The 23,011-nt window shown below is 34.5% G+C and overlaps 4 protein-coding genes across 4 annotated transcripts; 2 read left to right on the forward strand and 2 right to left on the reverse strand.

Annotated features, from left to right (window-relative positions):
- Window positions 1-1,296: 1,296 nt before the first annotated feature.
- On the forward strand, window positions 1,297-10,635 carry LOC110610686 (pleiotropic drug resistance protein 1). The gene is made up of 24 exons (XM_021750724.2): window positions 1,297-1,779; window positions 1,892-2,012; window positions 2,118-2,206; window positions 2,288-2,372; window positions 3,089-3,248; window positions 3,339-3,415; window positions 3,515-3,568; window positions 3,658-3,748; window positions 3,850-4,151; window positions 4,249-4,530; window positions 4,755-5,071; window positions 5,151-5,311; window positions 5,397-5,500; window positions 5,605-5,761; window positions 5,833-5,940; window positions 6,029-6,192; window positions 6,704-7,036; window positions 7,372-7,662; window positions 7,753-7,836; window positions 7,932-8,065; window positions 8,162-8,389; window positions 8,477-8,648; window positions 9,372-9,626; window positions 10,143-10,635. Exons 1-24 carry the CDS (start codon window positions 1,451-1,453, stop codon window positions 10,398-10,400), a joined length of 4,356 nt encoding a protein of 1,451 aa, XP_021606416.1. The 5' UTR covers window positions 1,297-1,450; the 3' UTR covers window positions 10,401-10,635.
- Window positions 10,636-12,071: 1,436 nt separating this feature from the next.
- Window positions 12,072-15,285, reverse strand: LOC110611203 (probable protein phosphatase 2C 22). The gene is made up of 4 exons (XM_021751379.2): window positions 14,556-15,285; window positions 13,704-13,901; window positions 13,215-13,426; window positions 12,072-12,910 (listed from the first exon to the last, which is right to left on the reverse strand). Exons 1-4 carry the CDS (start codon window positions 14,709-14,711, stop codon window positions 12,346-12,348), a joined length of 1,131 nt encoding a protein of 376 aa, XP_021607071.1. The 5' UTR covers window positions 14,712-15,285; the 3' UTR covers window positions 12,072-12,345.
- Window positions 15,286-16,942: 1,657 nt separating this feature from the next.
- LOC110611204 lies at window positions 16,943-17,867 on the forward strand. Its single transcript, XM_021751380.2, has 2 exons — window positions 16,943-17,253; window positions 17,410-17,867. The coding sequence occupies exons 1-2, from the start codon at window positions 17,165-17,167 to the stop codon at window positions 17,753-17,755; spliced, it is 435 nt and encodes a 144-aa protein (XP_021607072.1). The 5' UTR covers window positions 16,943-17,164; the 3' UTR covers window positions 17,756-17,867.
- A 64-nt stretch (window positions 17,868-17,931) lies between these two features.
- On the reverse strand, window positions 17,932-22,438 carry LOC110610972 (ARF guanine-nucleotide exchange factor GNL2). The gene is made up of 2 exons (XM_021751055.2): window positions 21,110-22,438; window positions 17,932-21,025 (listed from the first exon to the last, which is right to left on the reverse strand). Exons 1-2 carry the CDS (start codon window positions 22,159-22,161, stop codon window positions 17,932-17,934), a joined length of 4,146 nt encoding a protein of 1,381 aa, XP_021606747.1. The 5' UTR covers window positions 22,162-22,438.
- Window positions 22,439-23,011: the final 573 nt, after the last annotated feature.

Below are 23,011 nucleotides of genomic sequence, written 5' to 3' on the forward strand. Positions count from 1 at the left end.
TTTTAATATTTTAAATTATAATAAATAATGTTTTATTATTAAAAAATTATTATATTATTTCAATAATTATTTTGTAATCTCTTATTTTGTCATAGAATAAAAATACAGACATTCATTCATTGAATCAATCAATCATTAGGTGAAAATATCGCACTAAATATTTATTTATGAATTTCAATCTACTTTCTAATAAATAATTTTGCCTCTCTAAAAATTTCAAGCTTCCCCATAAATTTTAGAGTATTTTTTAAGAAAAATTATTATATTATCTTTGTTTCATATGCATTTTTATGTAAATTTCATTTGTAGTTTCTTTAACTTATTTAATTTATATTTTATGTTCATCGCTATATTTAAATATTAAAAAAAATAAAATTTCTTTTTATAATTTCATCAATTCTTTACTGTCTGTGATTTAATTTACATAAAATACAAATGAAATTTATGTAATTTTTTAATTTTACTATTAAAATTTAAAAATTTTAAGAGATTTATAATTTAGTTTCTGAATATTTCTATTATTAATAAAACAGTCCCTATATTTTTAAAAATCTATTAAAATGTGCTTACCTTTTCTCAATATCAATAAAAATATCTTTCTATTTATTTTTATCGTTAAAAATAAATTAAAAGATCAAATTAGTTATTTTTCTCCTCCATTTTCTTTAATTCTTCTTTTTCTTTAATTTTTTTTTTCAAGAGGAAGAGATTCTTTTTCTTTTTCTTTATCTTCTTCTTCTCCTTCTCCTTCTCATTCTCATTCTCATTCTCATTCTCCATCATCATCATCATCTTTTTCTCCTTCTCCTTCTCCTTCTCCTTCTCCTTCTCATTCTCATTCTCATTCTCCTTCTCATTCTCATTCTCCATCATCATCATCATCTTTTTTTTCTTTTGTTTTTGAGAAAGAGGAGGAGGACGACGAGGAGAGGAGGAGAATAAATATAAAAAAAAGTAAAAATATTTTAATAGATATAAAAAATAATAAGAACATTTTAATAAATTTTTAAAAATACTGAAATTGACTTATTAATAATAATAATATTTAAAAATTAAATAAAAGATTTTATATAAAATTAAAATTGAGTTTTAAAAACTTTCTCTATTATGTTTTATTTATTTTTATCGACGTTGACAAAAAAACCATAAAAATATTTTAATAGATTTCTACAAACGGGAGCCACCGATTTTTTAATAATAAACCATAACTAAATTATAAATCTTCCAAAAAAATTTTAACTCCCTCTGTATATAAGTGTACAGATTCTTCTTTTAATGCAAGAAAATCTCATAAACTCTTCTGCTCAGTGTAAGAGAGAATGACATTTTTGTCTTTCCCTTTGAACAAACACTCAACAGTGTAAGAACCCAACAACCAGATTTCCCGCATGAAAACTTCTCTTTTGCTGATTATACTGAATTTGGAAGTTTTTAGCATTGAACCCAGAAAATGGAAGGTGGTGATATAACCAGTAGAGTGAGCAGTGCTCGTTTAAGCAGTTCTAACATTTGGAGAAACACAACCTTGGAAGTTTTCTCAAAGTCTTCTTCTTGTAATGAAGATGATGAAGAAGCTCTCAAATGGGCTGCTTTAGAAAAGCTTCCTACTTATTTGCGTGTAAGGAGAGGGATTCTCACTGAAGAAGAAGGTCAATCCAGAGAGATTGATATAAACAACTTAGGATTTATAGAGAAAAGGAATCTTCTTGAGAGGCTAGTCAAAATTGCAGAGCAAGATAATGAGAAATTCTTGTTGAAGCTCAAGAACCGCATTGAAAAGTATGTGTGTGTGTGTGTGTGTGTATAATATTTGTGTTCTTTTTGTGTTTGATTATATGTTTGCGTGTGTTTTTATTTCATTTTCAACTTCTTGTGAAAATTTACCATTCAGAGTTGGGCTAGACATGCCGACAATTGAGGTCCGGTTTGAGCATTTAACTGTTGAAACAGAAGCATATGTTGGAAGCAGAGCATTACCTACTATGTTCAACTTCTCTGCTAACATGTTTGAGGTATAATGATTTTTCAGAATCATGTTTGTGGATCTATTGGTTATTTTTAGATGGCTAATTTACGAGAAGTAATTCATTAACACTGCTTATTGGCTCTTTCCAAAGGGATTCTTGAATTATCTTCACATTCTTCCAAGTAGAAAGAAACCATTGTCAATCCTTAATGATGTTAGTGGAATCATCAAGCCTCGAAGGTGACTCTAAATATTTGCGTTAATCAAATTATTATAGCGAATTTTTCATTTCTTATTAATGTTTTAACCCAACTTTTGCAGAATGACACTACTGTTAGGCCCACCAAGCTCAGGAAAGACCACGTTACTTTTGGCTCTGGCTGGAAAACTGGGTAAAGAACTGAAGGTAAGTAGTCATTCTCTTCCACTTCCTGTTAAGGCGGAAGAAGGTTGTGTTTTTTTTTTTTTTTTTTTTTTTTTTTTTTTTTTCTAAAAAAATTACTATTTAATCTTTATGGAAAAAATCATTAGTTGGTCCTTCAATTTTGAAAAATATGCTAAAATGTCCCTTAAAATGTTTAAAGTGTTTTACTATTCAGTGGTTTGAAAAAAATTAATAGTTAATCACTTGTAAAAAGTCTACTAATTTGTCCGTGTGAAACAAGGCATTTTAGACTTCTTTTACACTAACTAACGGAGGGTCCAATTAGTAGATTTTTTAAAATGTCGGAATGTTTTAATGTATTTTTGAAAATATAGAGAATAACTAATGAGTTTTCCCATGCTACAGAGACTAAATAGTAAATTTCTCGATTTTTCTTTTGTTCTTTTCGTTCTACCATTCCTGCCTCATTCAATGATAACAAGGAATCATGTATTTTTCAAGCATGATCATCAGTGCCATAATTGTCATGATGCTTAACTTTTCAATTTGTCTACAATTTGATTCATTTAGAGCCATTGTCAATTACCTCATTCTTGGTTTCCCTTTGACATTTGATTGCTGTGAAGTTCTGGATAATGAAAAATTTTCTATGTTGGGTTCTTAACGGAACAACATGCTGCATGTCCTTGCAAAAATGATTAGACTTCTGATCTGATGTAGATATTTTGAAATCTTAGTTTTCAGGAAAAGTAACATACAATGGACATGGAATGGATGAGTTTGTGCCTCAGAGGACATCAGCTTATATTAGTCAGTATGATCTCCACATAGGAGAAATGACTGTGAGAGAAACACTGGCTTTCTCTGCAAGATGTCAAGGCGTTGGAACCCGTTATGGTAAGCAACAAGTAATTATTAAAATATACACTCAGCGGAGTAACTATTAAATGGTTTAACTGATTATTCTTCAATTCTGAAATTGTTCAGAGATGTTGGCAGAATTAGCAAGAAGGGAAAAGGCGGCAAATATCAAACCAGATCCAGATATTGATATCTACATGAAGGTAAGAGGCTGTTTTGCACGTAAAATTGTGAAAGAATCTACACAGGAAGAAAGTTTTATACATATGTTAAAGTGGACAGTAATACTTGAAATTCCATAGGCAGCTGCACTAGAAGGGCAAGAGGCAAACGTTGTTACAGATTATATTCTCAAGGTACATAGTGGTATGTCTAGTTAGATTAATGAAAAATGTACTTGTTAAATATCTATATGATCAGTCTTTTTGCATTTAAAACTTTACAGATTTTAGGACTTGAAATATGTGCTGATATCTTGGTCGGCGATGAAATGGTAAGAGGCATCTCTGGTGGACAAAAGAAGCGAGTTACGACAGGTAAAATATCAGACAATTATGGTATAATAGAAAATAGTAAACAATCTCTCTCCCTTTTGGCTTGATGATCCTCAAATTCTCAGTATGTTTATATAATGCAGGGGAGATGCTGGTTGGCCCAGCAAGAGCACTTTTCATGGATGAGATATCGACTGGTTTGGATAGTTCAACTACTTTCCAAATTGTGAACTCACTCAGGCAATCAATCCACATTCTCAATGGAACTGCACTCGTCTCTCTTCTCCAGCCAGCACCAGAAACATATGATCTTTTTGATGACATAATTCTTCTGTCTGATGGACAAATTGTTTATCAAGGGCCCCGTGAGAATGTGCTTGAGTTCTTTGAATACATGGGATTCAGATGTCCTGAGAGGAAAGGAGTTGCTGACTTCTTACAAGAAGTAATTTCTATGAAAATTACAAACTGTCCTGCACACCTTATCAAACTCTATAAAGTGTGGAAGTTATTAACAAACTTCTTTGATTGGGATGTGACAGGTAACGTCAAAGAAAGATCAAGAGCAGTATTGGGCATTTAAAGATCAACCTTATAGCTTTGTTTCAGTGAAGGAATTTGCTGAAGCATTTCAATCATTCCATGTTGGTCGAAAGTTGGGTGATGAACTTGCCACCCCATTTGACAAATCCAAATCTCACCCTGCTTCTCTAACAACTAAAAAGTATGGTGTCAGCAAGAAGGAACTGTTGAAAGCTTGCATTTCCAGGGAATATTTGCTCATGAAGAGGAACTCATTTGTATACATTTTCAAGATGACCCAAGTGAGTAGCAGTATGCTGTTCTTTCTTTCTTTCTATTTTTTTCCTTGTTAAATGGAAATATTTGAATTAGTATTCAAGAATAAAAATTCTAGTTTTTAGAGATCGCTTCCTATAATGCCAATTTTTTTGGTTGCAAATGACTTCAAAATTGTTGACAACCAGAACTATAACTGTAAGTGCATGGATGTGACAGCAGTTGCTTATTTGTCTTCCCTTATTTTCAGCTAATTATAATGGCTTTCGTGTCAATGACAATATTTCTAAGAACGGAGATGCGCAGAAACACAGTAGCAGATGGCGGAATTTATATGGGTGCCCTTTTCTACACGATCATCATAATCATGTTCAATGGATTCTCAGAGCTTGCAATGACCATCATGAAACTTCCTGTCTTCTACAAGCAAAGAGACCTTCTCTTCTATCCGGCATGGGCATATGCTCTACCCACATGGATTCTCAAGGTCCCTGTCACCTTTGTAGAAGTTGCTGTATGGGTGGTCATGACATACTATGTCATAGGCTTTGATCCAAACATTGGAAGGTATATAAACAGTAATCTCATTTATTTGTTCATCCATGTGCTTCAGGTTCTAGAATTTGCCTAAATTTCTTGATGGCAGGTTTTTGAAGCAGTACTTCATTCTCCTAATTACTAACCAGACATCATCAGCACTGTTTCGACTGACAGCAGCATTAGGAAGGAGTGTTATTGTTGCTAACACAGTTGGGTCATTTGCATTGCTAGCTGTGCTAATTCTTGGTGGATTTATTATATCAAGAGGTGAATTAAATGTACTTGTTATCCGTTCTTCATCTTGATGTGATTTTTAAAGTCAGATAAAGATGAATACATTGTGTTGCATCAGATAGCGTGAAGAAATGGTGGATATGGGGTTACTGGTTCTCACCAATGATGTATGTGCAGAATGGTATGTCTGTGAATGAATTCCTTGGAAACAGTTGGAACCATGTAAGCTTCATTTTCTTAATTTTGAACCTGAGAAATTTCAATTTTTCAGAAAATGATAATTGGTAAATATTCATAACTATTGTTTGGAAATTATGTGGTTTCAGTTTCCTCCTAACTCAACAGAGCCATTAGGGGTTACTGTCATGAAGTCTCGTGGACTTTTTCCAGAAGCATATTGGTATTGGATTGCAGTTGGAGCTTTGACAGGATATATATTCCTATTCAATTTCCTTTTCACTTTGGCACTAAAATATCTTGATCGTAAGTGTTCATCTATACATGTTCAGTTCTCAGACGTAAGCCCTCTATTCTGATGATTGAACGAATTGCAGCATTTGGGAGGCCTCAAGCAACAATATCAGAAGAGGCCTATGCTGAGAAAACTGCTAACGAAACTGCAGAGTTTATTGAGCAATCATCAAAAGGGGAGAGTTCTCTGGGTGGGTCACAGGACATACCAATTTTTATTGCTTTTTTTCCTTTTATGATTCAAGATTTATATCATTAATCACTATAAACACAATGCAGAAAAAGGGAGTGTGAGCCAAAGAAGTGCCTCATCCAGGACACCTTCCACAAGAGTTGGCAGCTTTAGTGATGTCAATCAGAACAGGAGAAGGGGGATGATTCTACCTTTTCAACCACTTTCTATCACTTTTGATGAAATCAAATATGTTGTAGACATGCCACAGGTACCTTAAGGCTTTTTCAGAAAGCAACAATGCTATGTACCAAAAACAAAAACAAAAATTACTGTTTAATCTCTATGTTATGAGAAAACTCACTAATTGATCTCTCAGTTTTGAAAAATATATTAAAATATTATTGGCATTTTAAAAGTCTATTAATTGGTTTCTCAATACTGAGAAACCAACTAATAAGTTTTTTCATATTATAGGAACTGAATAGTAAAACATTAAAATATTAAAACTAGTAGAATGAATAACTAATAGAATTTTTTAAATGCCAAGGATGTTTTAATGTATTCTTCAAAACTGAGGGATTAACTATTGAGTTTCTTCGTAATATAGAGGCTAAATAGTAAATTTACAAAAAAAAAAAGCATCAAAGAACTCAATAGAAATTGTTTGTGATTTTGAAATGGTTTTATCCTTCTCACATATCATTAAGTTTAATAATCTTTCAGTTACTGTGTGAATTACCAGATGGGGCTGCATCCTGAATTTTGCATCATACTTGCAGGAAATGAAAGCTCAAGGTATTACTGAGGATCGTTTAGAACTTTTGAAGGGTGTCAGTGGTGCATTTAGGCCAGGGGTCCTAACTGCTCTAATGGGTGTTAGTGGTGCTGGAAAGACCACTCTAATGGATGTCTTGGCTGGAAGGAAGACTGGTGGTTACATTCATGGAAGCATCTCAATATCTGGATACCCTAAGAAGCAAGAAACTTTTGCTCGCATATCAGGATACTGTGAGCAAACTGACATCCACTCCCCACATGTAACTGTTTATGAGTCGTTGCTCTATTCTGCATGGCTTCGTCTACCCCCTGAGGTTGACTCTGACACAAGAAAGGTAAGCTGTAGTAATTTTATTTACTCCTTAATTACAAAGAAGAATAGCCAGCAGGATTATCTCAGTCGATTAGAATGAGATTCAATTGATAAGAATGGAAGCTCCCCTTAGCTTATCAACTAGGTTCAACTCCAAAGCAAAATGTTATCCTAGATGCACCAGATAGATGTGGGGAGTGCACCCTTAAGAGTTAAGACAATGATTTAAAAATCAACGCTGCAAATGATAATGATCAGAAAGAGCAATAGACCAATGTAAATCAGAAACATGACTGCTTGTTTTGTTCTGTTCTAGTGTCAGGTCATTAACAGTAGAATTTAATTGCTGAATTACAGATGTTTATTGAAGAAGTCATGGAGCTTGTAGAGCTGACCAACTTAAGAGTAGCACTTGTTGGTTTGCCTGGTGTAAATGGTCTATCAATTGAGCAGCGCAAGAGGCTGACAATTGCGGTTGAGCTTGTTGCCAACCCATCTATAATCTTTATGGATGAGCCAACCTCTGGTCTTGATGCGAGGGCAGCAGCAATAGTTATGAGAACAGTGAGGAACACAGTGGATACTGGACGAACTGTGGTGTGCACAATTCACCAACCAAGCATTGACATATTTGATGCTTTTGATGAGGTGAGATTCTTCTCTATTAATATGGAACTATGACCTTTTTTGGTTTCATGACTAAGTTCAAGTTCTAATACCCTGAGTTTCACATCACAGTTACTTTTGTTGAAGAGGGGAGGGGAAGAAATTTATGTGGGTCCAGTCGGTCGACATGCTTGCCACCTGATCAAGTATTTTGAGGTTAGGCTAGTAAATGAATGATGCTAAAGACTAAAACTTTAGTGTTCATAACAGCTAAATTACTGACAACAATGTCTTAAAAATTTTTTTTGAAGGACATTGAGGGAATTCCAAAGGTAAAGGACGGTTATAATCCTGCAACTTGGATGTTAGAAGTTACTACAGCAGCACAAGAAGTTTCTCTTGGAATTAACTTCTCTGATATATACAAGAACTCGGAATTATACAGGTCAGATTAACTTCAAAAAATGGAAAAAGTAAAAAAGGGTTTTGTGAACTACTAGGGTTAAATTTTGTAACATTACCTATGATGTGAAAATTTCAGGAGAAACAAAGCCTTGATTAAGGAACTAAGCATACCTCCACCAGGTTCAAGAGATCTGTACTTCCCAACTCAATACTCACAGTCCTTCTTTACACAGTGTATGGCTTGCCTATGGAAGCAGCATTGGTCATATTGGCGAAATCCGCCATACTCTGCAGTGAGACTCTTATTCACAACATTCATAGCATTGATGTTTGGGACAATATTCTGGAATCTAGGCTCCAAAAGGTATTGATAAAAATGACAGATGTTCCATTAAAGGCTTAACTCCTTGGTTTCCTGCTCTAACTCGAACGAAATGTTTGTGCATTGCAGAAGCAGAAAACAAGACCTCTTTAATGCAATGGGTTCCATGTATGCTGCTATTCTCTTCTTAGGATTTCAAAATTCTACCTCAGTGCAGCCTGTTGTGGCTATTGAGAGAACTGTATTTTACAGAGAAAGAGCTGCTGGAATGTATTCTGAACTGCCATATGCCTTTGGACAGGTAAACTATATTTCATTAATTTAATACGATGAGAGGGTTCACTTTGACCGTTAAGAGTAGGCAATCAATTCCATGTGTTTTTCTTTCTATTGCATTCTATCTTATCATATCACATTCTATTCGGTGATATTTGAGAATAGCCATCTATACCCTGATGTAGGTAAGTCTTAGTATAATGCTTTGTTCCATAGTCTAAGACTATTTACAATTAGTCAATTAAGAATTTCTAGATGTATTAATACTAGCAAGTGCATCAAAGATGCGGTCATTAATTCTCCTGAGAGGCATAATTACCGTGAACAAATATATTAATAACGAAAAATATATTTTTGTAATGCCACTAATATATGTACTTGCTCTGCGCCCAATCTTAACTAAGAAAGAGGTAAGGTTAGGGGCATAAAACAAATAAAAAGATTTAGTCCGCACATATTATATGAAAAGAGCAAACCATTAACGATAAATAAAAAAAATAAAAAGGAAAAAGTGAGAACATTTTATTTCAACAAAAAGTCTGTATCCAAGTTTCACAACTTTGGATCCGCTATCCTGATCATAATTTTCCTACCTCCAAAAGGAAAGGACTCTCCTTTTTTAGCCGGTTGTTATATTTTTCAAGGGCCGAATTGTGCATGGACCCACAAAGTTCAGCACATTTTCCGTGGTTACGGGCGAGTTTGTTGATAATGTCTCTTCAACTCAATCATTTGCCTTGTCTTGCAGGTTGTGATTGAACTTCCATACATTTTAGTGCAGACTCTAATATATGGAGGTATAGTGTATGCTATGCTCGGTTTTGAATGGACAGCCAGCAAATTCTTGTGGTATCTATTTATCATGTACTTCACTTTAGCATATTTCACTTTCTATGGGATGATGACTGTGGCCATTACACCCAACCACAACATTGCTGCGATTATTTCATCTGCCTTCTATGGAATATGGAACCTTTTCTCAGGATTTATCATTCCAAGAACGGTAACTTCTTGATTTCATTTATTTTCTTGACTTAGTTGCAGAGATTTTTCATTTGTTTCATTCACTGCCTAGATTTTTTTTGGATAATTTATAATATAGTACTTGAGGTTTAACAAAACCTATAATTTAGTTTCTGTCATTTTAACCAGAGACAATTTAACCTCTAAAATTTTATTCTGTTAACAAAATAGTCTTTTTATTGAAAATTCATTATTAAACTAAACATTTAGTCATTCAAATATCATTTTTTATTACAATTTAGTCCATTTATTTTTAATAATTTGTTACAATTTAGTTTTTATATACAGTACTAATATTTTACCAACAGTAAATTTAATAGGGTTATTTTGTTAACAAAATAAAAATTTAGAAACTAAATTGTTTGCTCTTAAAAAAGTAAGGACGAAGTTGTGAGTTCTGAAAAATCTTAGGGACTATACTGTAAATTACATTTTCTTTTTGGGCAAATTTCAAGAGGGGCCATGACTAAAAGGGACTTAAAATTGCAAATGACAGAGGATGCCTGTGTGGTGGAGATGGAACTACTGGGCATGTCCTATTGCATGGACATTGTATGGATTGATTGCTTCACAATATGGAGACATAAAGGAAGAATTAGACAGTGGTGAAACTGTGGAACATTTCCTAAGGAGTTATTTCGGATTTCGACATGATTTTGTTGGAATTGTTGCAATTGTTCTTGTTGGTATTGCTGTGTTCTTCGGATTCACATTTGCCTTCTCCATCAAAGCATTCAACTTCCAGCACAGATGAAGAGTTTCAACCTGTCAGGATGCAGGGGTTACAGAGCAAATAAATTAATGGGAGCTTCTTCTGTCGTCGTTGCAGCCCAACTTTGTAATTAGGTTTATTCATGTGTCGCAATATAAATGGCTGAAAGTACCATGTTATGTTATCGTACCATGCGATGCTCTAGTGTATTGTATAATTTTTCAAATTAAGTTGTTAATAAAATTGATGTATAGAAAAATGGAGATTTAAAATTTAGTGCCTAAATATTGTCATTATTAACAAGTCAGTCCTGCATTTTTAAAAATATATTAAAATGTCTTTATCTTTTATCTCTGTCAATCAAATAGTATTTTCGTTCTTTTATCCGTTAATAAATCAAGAATGAGAGAAAATTTTTATAATCTAATTTTACCTTCAAATAAATCTTATTATTTAGTTCTTAGATATTATTATTATTAATAAGTCAATTTCTACATTTTCAGAAATTTATTAAAACGTTCTTTTTTCATATTTATTAAAATATTCTTATTTTTTCTTATATCTATTAAAACGTCATTATCGTTTCTTTCTGTCAACGAATAGGCTCTCCTCCTCCAAAAAAAAAAAAAAGAATCTCCTCCTCCTTAAAGAAGAAAAATAAAAATAAAAATCGAAGAATAATTAAAGAAGAAGAAAAAGAAGAATCAAAGAAATAAAAGAGGAAGAATCAATGAAAAAGGAGGATAAAGAAAAGAAAGGGGTAATTTAGTTTTTTGCTACATTTTTAACGGCAGAAATAGATAAAATGACTATTTCGTTGACAGAGAAAAAAGATAAGAACGTTTTAATAGGTTTTTGAAAATGTAAAGACTGACTTATTAATGATGGTAACAGTCAGAGACTAAATTAAAAATTTCCCTATAAAAAATTCATTAATATTAATATTATATTGTGAGATAGAAGAAAATACGATAAAGGGAAGAAATAGAAGAGAAAGGGAGACATAAGAGAAATGGAGAGAGAGAATTTAGGGAGAGAGAAAGAAAAAGATTTGCTTGATTAATCTAAGATACATTGAATTAAAAAAATTACAATGATTTTAATTCATTAATCTTAGATACATTGAATTACAACTCACTCTCTATATTTATACTAACAACCCTAATGTAAATTCATGTTCAAATCATGGCAACAGTAGTTGTCTGGGATCTTTTGCCTTCTCCATCAAAGCATCCAATCAAAAAGTATGTACAAAAGACAATTCGGTTCAGATTTTAGAATTCGACTAGTCTATTTTAGAGCTAAAATCATATCAAAATTAATCTAAACCAATTGAACTTAATTAAAATAGGATCAAAATCATCCATTTGATTCAAGACCAAATTTTAGTTTTTCTTTTCCTTTTGAAATATATATATATATATATATATACACGTATGGAAAGAAACACGTTAGGAAACAAAAACAAAAACAAGGGGCAAAATTACAGGGGTGGCTTCTTCCCCGCTTGTTGACTGCGTACCATTGGCAACCTCAGCAAAACTTGACAGAATCACAGGTGAAACTTAAAACATAACACTAACCACCTCTAGATAGGAGGAGGCGGAGAAGGCGGGGGGAGCTGTGAAAGGAAGAAGCAAGGGCTACAGGCCAACAGCTTAACCAAATATTACCTTAACTTGGGGATATGTTCATTATTATTGTGAAGCATGGTTAATTAAATCCAGCACATTAAACTGTTCTCCATAGAATTTGACTAGATCCGTTTAAAATATCTGGCTCATACAAATGCTAAAAGCCTAAAACAAAACAACAAATTGAACTCCTAGCAAAGCAACAAATTATGCTACCAACTTGCTGCCGCATATGTTACAGTTAAACCTCATTTTTCTCAATATCTAAAACTACAACTATGGCTTTGAATGGAATAGCAAAAAGAAAGAAAGAAAGAAGAGAGAGAAACCGGAAAGAAGCATTAGTCACCATCTCAATTTGCCAAGCTATCCAAGAAGCTTTGCAGCTCCCTCAAACCCTCAGCAGAGAAGCTTCTCTGCACTCTCGAGCGTGGGGCAACCAAGTTAGGCGGAGGCTCAGATCTGAAGCAGACCACAACAACAGCTAAGTTATCCCCACTCTTCCTCTTCAGAGCTTCATCAACCAGATCTTTGCTACACATGACAGGGTCATTGTGCTCCTGAAGCCTCCGCCTGGCAAAATCTACAGCATTTTGGCTCCTGAACACATCCCAGAGCCCATCACAGCCAATAACGAGGAATTCATCCTCTGTTGTCAATTGTGTAGTCATAAGCTCTGGTTCTGCACTAAGTGGTCCACCATCTGCACCTTTCATTCCTTCCATGTGCCAGTCTCCTATGGCGCGAGCCACATTAAGTAGACCATTGAGGTAACCATCACAAACATGCCCCCCTGATGCCTCAATACGCTTCCTCTCTTTGCTGCAAATTGGTTTGTGATCCCTAGACATTTCAATTGCTTTACCACGGCGACACAACACTGCTCGGCAGTCACCGGCATTTGCCACCACCAAAAACCTGTCATCAGAGAGTAAGAACAAGAAATCTTCAATTGTTCAGTGTCAACATTCTAAGAGATGTGCCAAAAAACTAGTTTTCACATGAACATGAAATCAGCCTGAACTATTTTTGGCTCAATATAGCCTTCATAGCTCTTATATTTGGCTCCTCAGCTCACGTTAAAGCACAAAGTACATAGATTACTAAGAATCAGCCAGTAGAATACACCTATAATTAAATCATCCCAGGAAAAAGATATAAAGATATTAGAAGCAATTAATAATCCATAAGATAGTATACTGGAGGAAATATGAACACTAACCTCCCAATAACAAGAGCTGCCAGAGCAGTGGTGCCAGAAGCAAGGGCTGCATCCATGGAGCAAGCCTCTGCAAAAGAAGCATCAGTTTGTAGAAATGCCGATGCAACAACCTTCTCAACCTCACTTGGGAAATGTTCATTCTCAACTATGAATTTCGGTAAATGGTAGCATGCAAAGTCAGCTGCATGTTTCCCTCCATGTCCATCAAACACCTTATAGCCAGTATAAAAATGATGTTAATGCTTAAATTAATTGCCCAAATATTGAATCTCAAAACAAATGCAATACCAAAAACTATTATATGCAAGTGATCTATGCCTTGTGCCCTAGGAAACACAATCATGATCAGTACCATCACCATCATCAAATACATCACACATACAATTTCTCAAGATTTTGTCAAATAAAATTAAGAACTGACAAGTATACTATGAAATATTGATAATATATAAGTGCATCAAGGGCCATGAGCTAAGAGAAGAAAATTACCCCATAGAAGGCATTGGGCCCGTTAACAACATTTCCAAGGCCACAGTCACTCCCAAAATCGTCGATGCATATATACACATCTTCCATGCTTGGGCGAAAGCCAATGTCCTTCCACGCTCCAGAACGGACAATAGGAATGAAGTCTGAGTTGTGGTCCAGTTCAGATTCAACAGATATATCTGATGTCCTTGTCTTCACCTGCCAATTTCTTGTCAAAACCTCAGGGGAAAAAAAGAGCACAAGGCTTGCGCAATTTTGAGAAATGAGAAAGCACCCCAGGCACAAAATTGACGTTAACCGTGAGAAAGCCAATGCTATACCTCCATAAACTAAAGGAACAAAATAAATACAATAGCAGCTTATCATACAGAATCTTAGGCAATGGGCAGGGTAAACAATCGCTACCTTAAAAAATTTTCATTATTAAAAAATATGTTTGCGATTGGTCAGTTCTTCTGGGCTCTAAATGTTAATCCAACCAGTTGGCTCAGCTATAAGAATACAGAGCTCATGATTCAGCTCTACGAACAACAACACATACTAATAGCAACAATTGTTGCCGGAAAGAAATAGAATTAAGAAACCAATTACGACGATAGCTCATTTCAACTCCAGAACAAGGCACTTTCAAGAACAATTCCTAACCTTTCAAAGAGAATGTGCCTCTCTCAACTTCAGCTTAAAAATATTTATAAAAACAAAAACCAAAATTTATTCCTTCAATGCTAAAAAAAAGGTTATTTTTTCTATGAATAGCAATAACAAATTTAAGCAAACAAGCATTTTCATTGCCCATTACCAATTTGGAAAAGAAAATGAGACTGGTGCTGAAATTTTGAGAAAGGAACTTACAAGGGACTGGTGCCGAACAAGCGTCTTCTTACAGGAAACAGGACTATTATCGATGCTAAAACACTGTCGACACGCTGCAGCAAGAGGGTTCGGAGGCCGACCCTCGCTGGAGCTGCCATTCTCTCCAATACCACCAAAGCCTTTGCTTCCCTCCATTTTTCACATCCCTCTTTTCAGTACCAAACCGCAACTTCAAAATCTCAAATTTTGCAAGAAAATTCTTCGAACAACAACTCACTGACTCTACCAATGAGTTAACCCAGATGAGAACCTGATGCTTACAGCTTAAACAAGTAGAGGGATAAAATTGAGAGACTAATGTGAAGGGAATGACTTCGTGAGTGGGTCAATGAGTTGACTTAGCTATGAAGCTGAGAATATAACAAGAAAACAGAAATGCTGATCTAAGATTTCAATAATGTGAACACCAAGGTTGATTTGGGGATTTATTAGGGTGTTCAAGTAAATCAGAAGAAGGAGAAATGGTTTAGGGATTACAGAAGCGAAACGAAATTGTAGCAATGATTCAGTGTGATCTATAGAGAAACAGGAGAGATTTGGGGCGACTCGCTCGATGGTACTGGTTTTTCCAGGTGAAGAATTTAAAGACGGGAGCGGCGAAGCAGAAGTGGAAGCGGAGGCAGAAGCAGGGTCTTCTAGGTTAAAACGACGACGTTTGGGTTTCGGATGGCGTGGCGCATCCGTCGCTTCTACTTTGAGAGTAAAGCTGATGAAAGAAAAATTTAATAATAAAAAAATCTTATCTTTAGGTTTTTGCAAAGCTTTTAAAATAATGAGGGGGAGAGGTTTTTGAATCTGATGGTGGGCGGTGGAGTTCTCCTTCCGTTAGGGGTGGAGATCTGCTTGCTTTGATTTTTATTTTTTTAATAATATGGGTTAATTTAATATAATCTCTACTTTATAAGAATACGAGATTAATAATTATTAAATTAAATATTTATGATAAAGTTTATATAATTAATTAAAAGACAATTTATTAATAAAGTTCACAATTATGTATCTATTATTTAATAAAAAATAATACAATATTTAAAATATTTAATTTCGCTAATAACGACTAATTATGTAGATGACAGTTAAAAAATTAAACGATTAATATTTTTTTAAATAAAAATATAAATTTTTTTAAAATAAAATATTTATTGTATTAATAAAATTTAATCAAATAAAGATAATTTTTATTTCAAACAAAAATAATTTGACAAAAATATTTTTTAAATGCTAAAGTAACTATGAGCAGTTAGAATAGTATTATCACGAATCTATCTAACAGAAATATTAGTTCTAAAATCTAATAAAAATTTACAATCATTCAAGATCAAATACCAAATAATTTGATAAAAATATTCGTCAAATATATGTCTAAACCCTTTGACAAAGATTTTTTTTTTCTCATTTCTCGAATATAAATTATAAAAGTATCCCGAATAAAATTACGAAAGAAAATTTTTACGAAATAAAACTCGAATAAAATTTCAAAACTGATATTGTCGTTGCGATTATAAAAACTCATAATAATCAGTAAATCTCAATTAAATATTACCTTCCGAAATAATATAATCAATAAAATTTGAAGAACTCAATTAAATATTACCTTCTAAAATAATCGAATCAATAAAATTTGAAGAACTCAAATTTGAAGAACTCAATTAAATATGACCTTTCAAAATAACCAAATCAATAAAATTTGAAAAACTCAATTAAATATTATCTTCTGAAATAATCGAATCAATAAAATTTGAGAAAAAGTTAATTACAGAAACAAATTCATAACTCTTCCACCTTAACGAAATGACTCATTCTAATTCTTGTCTATTGACGGAAAAACAACTATCAAAATGTAAAAAATTACAAAAAAATTCTATATAAGAACTAAGAGTTTTTGTTTTCATAAAAAATAAAATATCCTACTTATAACTAGGAACCAAATCTTTTAATGCAATAACTGCCAAAAAATTTTGTATATTTTGAAAATTGATTGGATTGTATGTGAAAAATATTCTCATCATACAGAAATCATAAACGATGATCGGAATATCTCTGAAACTCTTAATAGCGACAATAATATTTTTTTCTTGATCGATAATCAATTCACGTCGATCATTCTTCATGAAAAAAAAAATTAGGTTTAAGGAAGAGAAAAAGGCGCGAGGATGGAGTTACATACTAGATAGAAATTTAAAAATATAAAATTATTATTTTTATTAAATTATATGATTAAATAATAATTTTTATTAGTTTTCAAAATATAATTTTAAATAATTTTTAAAACGTGAAATATGAAAGTGGAATAATCGAGGATGGCAAAGTTGATACTTGGAAGTCTTTAGAAGCAAAGCTAGGGTGAGGGCGATTGTGTTGTCAGGGTGCATGCAGCTACATGAAGCCATTTCCAACACGCGTCTCCAATTCTCAAAAGTGGCGGAACACGGCAAGTCATCAAAGGTGGCTTCATTCAGAGGAGCGTCGGTCCAAAGTCCAACCCTCGCTTTCTCGTGTCAAAAGCTCAAAACACCACCGCCTCTTGCCCATACACCAAATTGAAAGCCTCTCCTCCGTCAACGAGAGCTCCAGTGCAGAGACATAACATGGCCATTGCACCCAGTTGCTGCCTCAATCTCCGCCCTCCAACTCCACCCTCACCTCCTCCCAATGCAAGGGCTACCCAAGCTGCATGGTAAGTCATCAATACCGATCACCCCACCTTAAATTTACAAGTAAATTTAAAATATTTTACTGTATTTTTTTTAAATTGAATAATTAATTAATTCTTTTTCTATAAGGGTGAAATAGTAATTATTTCGTTATATTAACTACAATTTTTGATGTATAGGTTCAAGAACGGCAGCTGGAGAAGCCAGTGTGTAGTGGGCATGGCCTGCATCATAATTGGAGTTGAAATGGATTTGGCGAGTCAAGCAAATGTTGCCACAGCCAAAGACTTGCAATATTTACTTGTAGAGTCGAAGGAGAACACCAAAGGTGACAGATGGAGTGACAGAAGAATTTGTCCTCCTTGGCATCTTAATTCGCTAGAGACCATTGTGCCGGAGAACCTTCCAAGGCCGTCGGCTCGTCGGAGATGGGAAGAGGTTGGTAATGTAAAGAATGTTCCGGCTCCGGCGATTAAAGTGATAGTTAAAAGCCGTAGCAGCAGCAACAATTGCTTTACCATGTAAAACATATAGCTGCTTGCACTTGCAGATCATGTATTAATCTTCATCATACAATTACTAAAAATAATGTTTTATTTTTAGTAAAATAAAACATTAATATAAATTTCATAATCAATGGCATTCTATTATTTGATAATATAACATAAAACATAAATCGGCTACCTTTACATGATGTTCTTCTAAAGTTCTAAATCAGGAAACAGTTCCTCCTTTAAAGAAGGAGCAATCCATTGAATCTGAATATATGTAATATCCCATAAATCATCATCTTCCTTGGGAACTAAAATCTCTTCTTCCTTCATCTTTGTAATAATCTTTCTCAGCAGATCAGGTATTACTTCTTGCAATTTTGTTTCCCCATAATCACCCAGATCAGCCTTCATGCACGTATCCATTCTTCTCAATACTCCAAGCCAAAAAGTTCTAAATCCAGGGCTCATTGTTATCGGCTTCAGGAACTGCAAGTACACACTCGCCAGGAGCTCCATTGCAAGCTTCAGAGTCCCTTCCATGCTTCTCATCTCTTTTTCTGCACCATCACGCCTTGAATATTCTACCATCTTTTCATGCAAATCATCAACCATTGCAAATATCACTAAGTTAAAACAGTTGATACAGTTGAGTGGTGAGAAATCGAGTTCATCAGCTAAAGCAAAGCTTTTCTGCAGAGCTAAGATTGTATGGTTTCTTATCTCTTCTCGTCTTGCCAAGCTTGTTTTTCTGAATGCTTCTCCAAGTTTGATGAAGAAGTTCATAGCAAAATTTGGAGAAGCAAAACCTTTGGAGCTGTCATCCATTGATGAATTACTTGCACTGCTTGCTGCACTGAAATTGCTCCCTGAATCTGAGTATTCTTTGTACCATTGAATCAGTAACTTCACAGAATCTGATAAAAGGTCTAAGATCTTCAGATTCTTCTCTAATGGACTGTTTTTTAGTGCAACAAAACCAAATGCACAATCAACACAATATGCGTAGTTGATCCGCGACACGTAGGTTCCATCAGACATGAGTGTGATCAAAGTGTAAACACCTTGTTCATATGTTTCTGCGTGTCTGCCAGTGACAGACAACAAATGAAGACATGATTTCCAGCCAAGATTTGTCTGTAAATTTGCAGGATATTCAATGATAATCTTGCTTATAGACTTGATTATGAACTCACAGCATGTGTCGAGGATTTCTTTATCAAGCTTCCACATAAGATTTATGGATTTGAAGAGGGCTTCTTCAGCGAGTTTCTCAGCTCTGGGTGAAGAAAGAAGCCTGATACAAACCTTGAAAAGGCCTAAAATGGCCTTTTCAGCAAATGGGATTGGTGAAAAGAGAGGAAACTGAGCAACTCCTAATAGATTTTCATGGAAAGAAGGCCAAATATTATGGAATCTATTAATGTTGACTAAACAAATGGCAATGATCAAATCCCAACAGAACCCAACTGTTTCTTCCTCTTCTACTGGATTACTGAATTTTTGGCCTTTTCCACCAGCTGCAAATATTAGAGAACGCCCAAGATTCAGCAATGCATCATCAGGCATATTACAACTATTGTTGAAGATGCCTCCAATACGACATTGTTTAATGACCTTCAGATTCTGCTCAAATTCTCCCATCCCCAGAGAGATTGATTCTTCCATGCTCTCTAGTGATAGAAAATGTGAGAAACGGCTGATCATCCCAGCACTCCGACGTGTACTGACTCTAGAATCACAAGAGGATGATATTCCTGATTCGTTTCTCTTATTTCTGAGGCCATCGGATGATGAAGCTGCAGTTTCATCAAATTCAATCACAGATTGAGGAAGAAGCTTAAGCTTTTTGAGTTTCAATAAGCAATCAACAATGTTTCTCCAGCCTCCTCTAATGGAGTCTCCAAAGTTGTTGGCAATGGTGAAAACTGCAAGAGTAGCCATTCTTGGCTTCATATCATTACTGAAAGCAAATAATGTTTCTTCTGCAGAAGCATAAGGATTTAGCAATGTTGTGAACTTAGAGAAAGAAGCAAGAAGCTCATCAAGGATATCTTCAAGATCATACTGAGCTACTCTAGCTACTGAAATCAATCCTCCAATGCATTCACGCAACATTTCATCATCATCAGTATGCTCAAAGAAGGAAGAAAGTGCTGCAACTGATGGACCAGCAACGCATGCAAACATATCTCTCCCTAGCCGACGATCATAATCACACAAGATAAATGGCTGAATAAATTTGGATCTATTCATTAGCTCAACCCAGGTTCCCGGGTTCATCTCCACTGGACCAGACTGACCAAAAAGGGTGATTGCATTTGTTGCTATTGATTGAAAAAGCTCAGTGAGATACTCTCTAGGAAGATCTTGCCCTCCATTGATGGCTCTGTTGTTCCTGATGAACTCCTCCTCTGTCATCTTCTTCTTCACTTGAGGATTATGTTGATCTGTATTGAGCATGATAAGGGAGTAACAAAGAATGAAAACAGCATCCTTGCTAGCAAAAGTATCAGAAGATTGTTGATCATAGAACCTCTCAGAGAAAGCTTCAAGAATTCGCTGAATCTTCTGGGATTCTCCTGGCAATCTGAAGGTTGCAAGATAAGTACGAAGAGCAGTATCAAGAATCATCCCAGAAAACATGAAAGTTTCTGTGAAATCTTTAAGAACTTGCATGTGAAAATCATCAGGATCACCAAGATAATCGCCAATCGAGTTTTTGTCTAATCCTGGTGTATGCCTAAAGAAGATAGCAAAAGCCTTTGGATCTGGTGGATCAGAAATCAATTGACAAAGCTTTAGATATTCAAGGCCTTTTTTTTCATCTCTACTAAAATGATCCCCTGCAATCATTATTTTCTTCTTTTGTGCTTTTCTGAATCTTAAATATTCCACCCAAGAATCTGAATATTCTCTTGGCTTCTCTTCCCAGAAAGGTTTATACTCTGTAATTTCAACTGGGTATGGTCCAGAAGGGCTTGAATCATCTTCTCTGTCAACATGATCTGCAATGTTGTGAATTATGATTAGCAATCCTTCAAAAGCTTGAACTTGCATACAGCTCAAAGGACTAGATCCTGGAAAGGAGAGCTTGCAAAGCAATTTCCCAATCCCTTCAAATATATTTCTACAAGTTGGATCACAATCATAGTTCACATACATTTCAATTATGAAACATGGCTGTCTGCAAAAATTTATAATCCCTTCAAGTGCAACTTCTTGAAGCTGATATGAACTCGCTGCAGCTGCAGCTTTCAGCAATACGAACTCGAAAAATGCTTCTAATTGAACACGAAGGAACCTGCAGAAGAATCAATAGACAGCTGTGATTTTCAGATTTCAGAAAAGTGAAACATGAACTTGAAAGAATACAATCTTGATTAACCTGCGAAGAGAATGGTAGAAATTCAACACAGTACTGCAAATCATAGATAGCATGAGTGGGCTAGCAGACGTTCCATAATGAATCAAATGATGAAACAAGTCATCTTGGATCATTCTCAAAAGTTTTGGATGCTTGCCAATGACATCTCCACTCAACTCTATTGCAGAATTTATCAAAACCAATCCGAAAATCTGAACATTCTCATCAACTGCATGAGATGGGACTCCATCTATCTCTACAACTTCAACAACATTAAGCAAAGAACACAAGAAATGAAATATATCAATCACACAACGAATTCCATATCCTGAATCCATAGTGCTGTCAATGTCGATATCCTCAGTATCGGATTCAGAATCCTCCCCAATTCTCACCTCTACATTCTGCAATCTAGCAAAGATTATCTCTATCATTTCCCTCATTGCAAACCTTGCACCACGTTGAAGCAAATCAGCTCTATTTGTGGATTTTTGAACAACTTGAAAACATGTATTAACAATAGTGCAAATGGCTTGATCTGTGAGCAAGACTGAAGCTCTGTGTTTGATGATAGATGTTAAAGCCTGAAGAACTCTCATCATGATTGCATCTTCAGTAACAGTATCTGTTCTCTCCAGGCGACAACTCGTGATCCCCATCACAACTGAATTAATAGCATCTTTAGCTCCGGGAGTTTTTTCATCAAATATATGGAGCTTGAGAATCTTTGCAATGGCTGCAAGAGCAACATTTGTAGCCATTGCAGGGATGTCATCACTTTGTATCACATCGAGAAATGGGGAGATATAAACAGAAGGATCTACAGTCCTCCATTCTTGCTGGGGATTGAAGATGAGAGCTCGCAGAGATTTTAAAGAATGGAGAATGCCAACGTCAAAGGTATCTTCTTGAGGAATCATAGAACCTGAAGAATCTTGAGGCCGACGAATCACGGCAAGAACAGCACTGAGTTCAGTGTTTAACATGCAAGAAAGGCTTACCTCTTTTCTTCTCTTTTTATCTCTCCATGAGGAAATCGAGTGTTCTTCCTCCTCTTCTACTATTTTCTCCATTTTTTTTCCTTATCAGGACAAACAATGGCCAAAAAAAAAATATATATTTCCGTCTATAAAGAACTAATCATTTCGGGGTTCGGCCGCATCCAGTTTTCACTGTGAAGAAAGAAAGAACTCAGCAGAAAGAAATGGAGGAAACAAATTTATTAGGTTGACATTGTTGAGTTTCAGCAGAAAGATAAATAGCTAAATTATATAATTGAAGGAATATTTGTAAGAGGAAAAGTTAATATGAAACTTGAGAGAGAGAGAGTGAGTGAGAAAAATGAAAGAAAAAGAAGCCGTATTATGTGCTAAACAAGAGGTTGTTTATTAAATTTTTGTTTAATTTATTTTAATAAATTTTTGTGGTTAAGGATGAATATTTGAACATTTCTAACATTTGGCTCCTGATTTTGCTGATTTCAATTGAGAAATCTCATAAATGTATTATTTTTAAACCATTAGAAGCATGCATATTACTTTTGTGAAAAATATATGTAATTTATAATTGAACCATAAGGAAGGATACAGTGTGGGACTTGCGTTTAGATTAGACATGGCAAAGGCTGTTCATGAATATAATTAGGTAAATAAGTTTACTTGATGAGGGTAAGACTTATACACATTAGGTAATATAAGAGGTGAAAGTTAGCTTTATTCTCTTTAAAACAGTTTCTTAAATACCAAACGTGAACTTTCATAATCAAAATCCCTCCTGTCAAATTATTTCAAAAACCGATTCATGTGCCTTAGGCGTGGCATATGATCCATTTTGACAAAAAAAAAAATAAAAGAATTTAAATAAATCATGCAAGATTATAACTTCCTTTAAACTGAAATTTTTTTAAATTAAAAAAAAAATAAA

Source organism: Manihot esculenta, chromosome 3, assembly GCF_001659605.2.
Source record: "Manihot esculenta cultivar AM560-2 chromosome 3, M.esculenta_v8, whole genome shotgun sequence".
NCBI lineage: Eukaryota > Viridiplantae > Streptophyta > Magnoliopsida > Malpighiales > Euphorbiaceae > Manihot > Manihot esculenta.